Source organism: Dama dama, chromosome X, assembly GCF_033118175.1.
Source record: "Dama dama isolate Ldn47 chromosome X, ASM3311817v1, whole genome shotgun sequence".
NCBI classification, from domain to species: Eukaryota; Metazoa; Chordata; class Mammalia; order Artiodactyla; family Cervidae; genus Dama; species Dama dama.
In genome coordinates this window covers 35,004,577-35,008,152 of record NC_083714.1, presented here as the reverse complement: position 1 = coordinate 35,008,152, position 3,576 = coordinate 35,004,577, and the positions used below count along the sequence as shown (strand labels likewise).

The 3,576-nt window shown below is 42.5% G+C and overlaps 1 protein-coding gene across 1 annotated transcript; it reads right to left on the bottom strand.

The window, feature by feature from the left end:
* Positions 1 to 245: 245 nt before the first annotated feature.
* LOC133052610 (dihydropteridine reductase-like) lies at positions 246 to 1,016 on the bottom strand. Its single transcript, XM_061137540.1, has one exon. It carries the CDS (start codon positions 1,014 to 1,016, stop codon positions 246 to 248), a length of 771 nt encoding a protein of 256 aa, XP_060993523.1.
* Positions 1,017 to 3,576: the final 2,560 nt, after the last annotated feature.

Genomic DNA, 3,576 nt, shown 5'->3' with positions numbered 1-3,576 from the left:
CAACACTGATGCAGAGGGGGTCGTCCTGAGACCTCCCCAAATCACGTGGCCCACGGTGCTGTGTATGAGCCTCACATGCTTTTATTTCACACAAACTTGGACACACTGTCCTAGGAGAACAAATGCACATTAGGCAAGAGGAAAACAGGACTTAGAATCACGTCCCACAATCAGGATTACAGAAAACGAGGGCCACATTGGCCACACGGATGGACTGATGACTTTGACAGATGGTGAAACGAGGCTTATAGAGATGCTGTGGTAAGCTCCGTCTTCCCCTCCGTGGTCACCACCTGGATTAGGCTTCCTGAGCTTGGTCGGTTTTTCTCTGTGATCCAGTCATGGAAGGTTTCGACCAGGAACTCCAAGGGCGTCCAGGAGCTGAAGTCGGCCTCGGGCATCGACTTCCTGTTTACTGGGGTGTCCAGGGTGACCGGGAACAGGGCAACGGCCGCAGCCCCGGGCGGCAGGCCGCTGTTCTTCCTGGCCAGGCTCCAGCAGAGCTGGTGAACCGTGGCCTTGGCCATGCTGTAGCCGATCATCCCGGGCGTCCAGTCCAGGGCGGCCCTGGCCCCCGCCAAGGTCAGGAGGCCTCCTTCCTTGAGGTGCTTGGTGGCCAGGTGGCTGGAGATGGTGGATGTCCCCATGATCTGCTTCCACATCAAGTCACAGTTTTTAAAGAGCGACTTGGACTTGGCATTGCCCCCAGCCCATCGTCCAGCCACACAAAGGATCGCATCCACCTTCTCTGTACCCAGGAGCTTTCCCACCTCAGCAGTCACCTGGTCGGCCTGCTCCGTGAACGAGTCTGTCATTTTAACCACGACGTTGGCACTGGCCTCTTCGTTCTCCTGCACGTCGATGCTGGCGACCCACCAGTTGCAGGCCCGGAAGGCCTGCACGCATCGCGAGCCCAGCGCGCCCCGGCCGCCGGCCGCCGTACACCAGCACCGGCGCGCCTCGCCCGCTGCTGCCGCCGCCGCCCCTCCGCTGCGCTCGGCTTCCGCTAATTTCATTTTTTGCTGAAACTGTTTCTTAAGTATATAAATTTACTTTCATGGACCACTCAGGACAGAGATATTAGTGAATATCAACACAATAATTTTATGCTGATTGAAGATTTTGCAATGTTCAAGGGTTATCATTCAAACATGCGCTATGGTGTGTAACAGACCTGGATTCAAATTCCAGGCCTGTTACTACTAACTATGTGAACCTGGACAAGTGACCTAACTTCATGGCCTTGGACAAGTGACTTAACATCACTAAGCCTCAGTTTTCTCATCTACAGAATTAAAATATGTGACTTTTCAAAAACAGAGTTATTGTCAAGATTAAACAAAATGGCAGATGTTCAGAATGACTGGAAGAGAGGATATGTGAAGAAATAAATGTAAAATGTTAGCCAGGGCTAGATCACAGAGATGGGCACACGGAAAGTGTTTCATAAACCTTTATTGCTTTCCCTATTTCCTTATATAGAAATCATAGGAAAATTGTAGAAAACTGTGCTCAATATAAGACTAGGACATCCTTCCTTCCAGAAGATTTGGGGGGTATTTGTTAACGAAATTGGCTGACTTCCATCTGTTTTTTGTTATTTGCTTCTTTCTGTGTAAAAGTTAATAACAGCAAGATTCCAGTAACTTAAGAGTTCTGATTGGTTGAGTTCCAATGAATTGAGTTTTTACCTACCACCAATAACTGAGAGTTGAGTTTAACTTGAGAAATAGCCTCATGATTCTCTGAGTATATTATTTGCAAAGGAAAAGTATTAAAACTTATCACTCACTCAAAGACCTGTGATAAATTCTGTATTCGATTCTTTATTTTAAGGGTCTTGAGCAGCATCAAGTATTATACTTCTAACGAAGAAATTCATTCAGTAAAGTTTTCTTCAAATGAACTAAAATTAAGCTTCTCCATTCATTTAGCTTCCTTTGGTTAAATGTGTTTTGTGTTGAAATGCCAGTAGAAGAAGAAAAAAAGATCTTAAGTCAATTTGGGAGTAATTTAGGCACCATTATCAGTTACTGAGAATTCTTCTTTAATTATATTTAAATGTAGTCCTCTCTTCAAGGGTTTTAACCTCTTTTTAATAGTACCATTTGGCATTAACATAGGAAAAGTGAATCATTAGTAAATCTCAAGCCTCCTTATTCTACTTTTAAGTCGACATTCACCTATCTACTCTTTTAATCTGTCTAAACTCAAATGTTCATTCCTTTCATTTCCATTCTCTTCAACTCTTCCTTATGTGTTCCCTTACAGATATGACAGGAATACAATACCATTGATTTTATGTAGTGTGTAAATATGTATAAATACTTATGCCTACTTATCTATATACACATACATCTTATTCTTGAATGTCTGCTTTGGGGTCTATAAAATGTATCCACCTATCTCATTTATTTATCACAAAAGCCCTTTGAAATCAGTGCTTTTAACCCCAGTTTTTGTCTTTAGAAATAAGGGAGCCTAGATTTTCTTAATCCATCTTAAATTAAGTTTCTTACCCTTTCCTCACTATTTAAATAATAGTCTATATTTTTTAAACATAGAAATAAGTGTTGTCCCTTTGGGGGCCGTGCATTTATTTATTCCAGTGGGATTCTGAGGTTCCCACCATTTTGACCCACACTTTTGGGAACTGACTTCAGGACTTATTCTTAAGACTCTCGGTGGTATAAAAATTTGATCTTTTGAGAGTGGATTTAATTTTTGGAAAGGATATACTGTCTCCAAAAGCCAAGCGTGATGAGCAACTGGGAGTGGATCAAACTGGGTAATGCTGTTTTTGTTCATTGATAAGGTGTGAATCTGAAGGAATGAGTGTGCTTTTCTTGTATGATTCAGATACAGGCTCTAAAGGCATTTTCCCAAAGGTGCTCCAAAATGTGAAGTACTGGCACTGAATAGGTTAATTTTGAAAGACAAAAGTCACTTGTTTTAAATACTGAGAATTTTATTGAAACAAAGTAGGCTCTTTGCTTTTTAGACAGGCGGTGGTCATTACAGGATAGGGGACCAGCCTGTTCTGTGATGATTCAAGTATAATTTTACGTTCACTGACCACACCTTCTATAGAACAAAGGCTCCAACCACTCAGTAGGAGTCATTTATTTTGAAAACTCCAGGCTTTGCCTAGTTAAATAACACATAACCTCTTCAATCTCCTTAGTAAGCGCTGGATCAAAATGAAGAGTGGATTGGATGTCCTGCTGCTGTAGGACATACCTTAATGAAGAGAAGTGCCTCTGTTAATTGGATTGAGGAATCTCAAAAATTAGGTAACTTACTCCAAACCTCCCAAACATAAAGAACTGGTTGCATGTAGATTTATACCGTGCTAGTAGGACTGAGTTCTAGGACTAGAGTGCTAGTAGGACTGAGCCCTAGTAGAACTCAGTTCAGGACTGAGCAACAAATGTAATAGGCAGCATTCAACATCCTTTTAATCCTGGGTGGCCACAGTGTGAAAAAGCACATTAAGGGTCCAGTGACAGAAACATGCTGGAAAACAAATAATGGGATTCAGGAGAAATCACACTCAGAAGCAGTTAGGAGCAGTCA

Coding starts and splice junctions, on each gene's coding strand:
- LOC133052610 (XM_061137540.1), bottom strand. CDS start 1,016: ATGAAATTAGCGGAAGCCGAGCGCAGCGGAGGGGCGGCGGCGGCAGCA.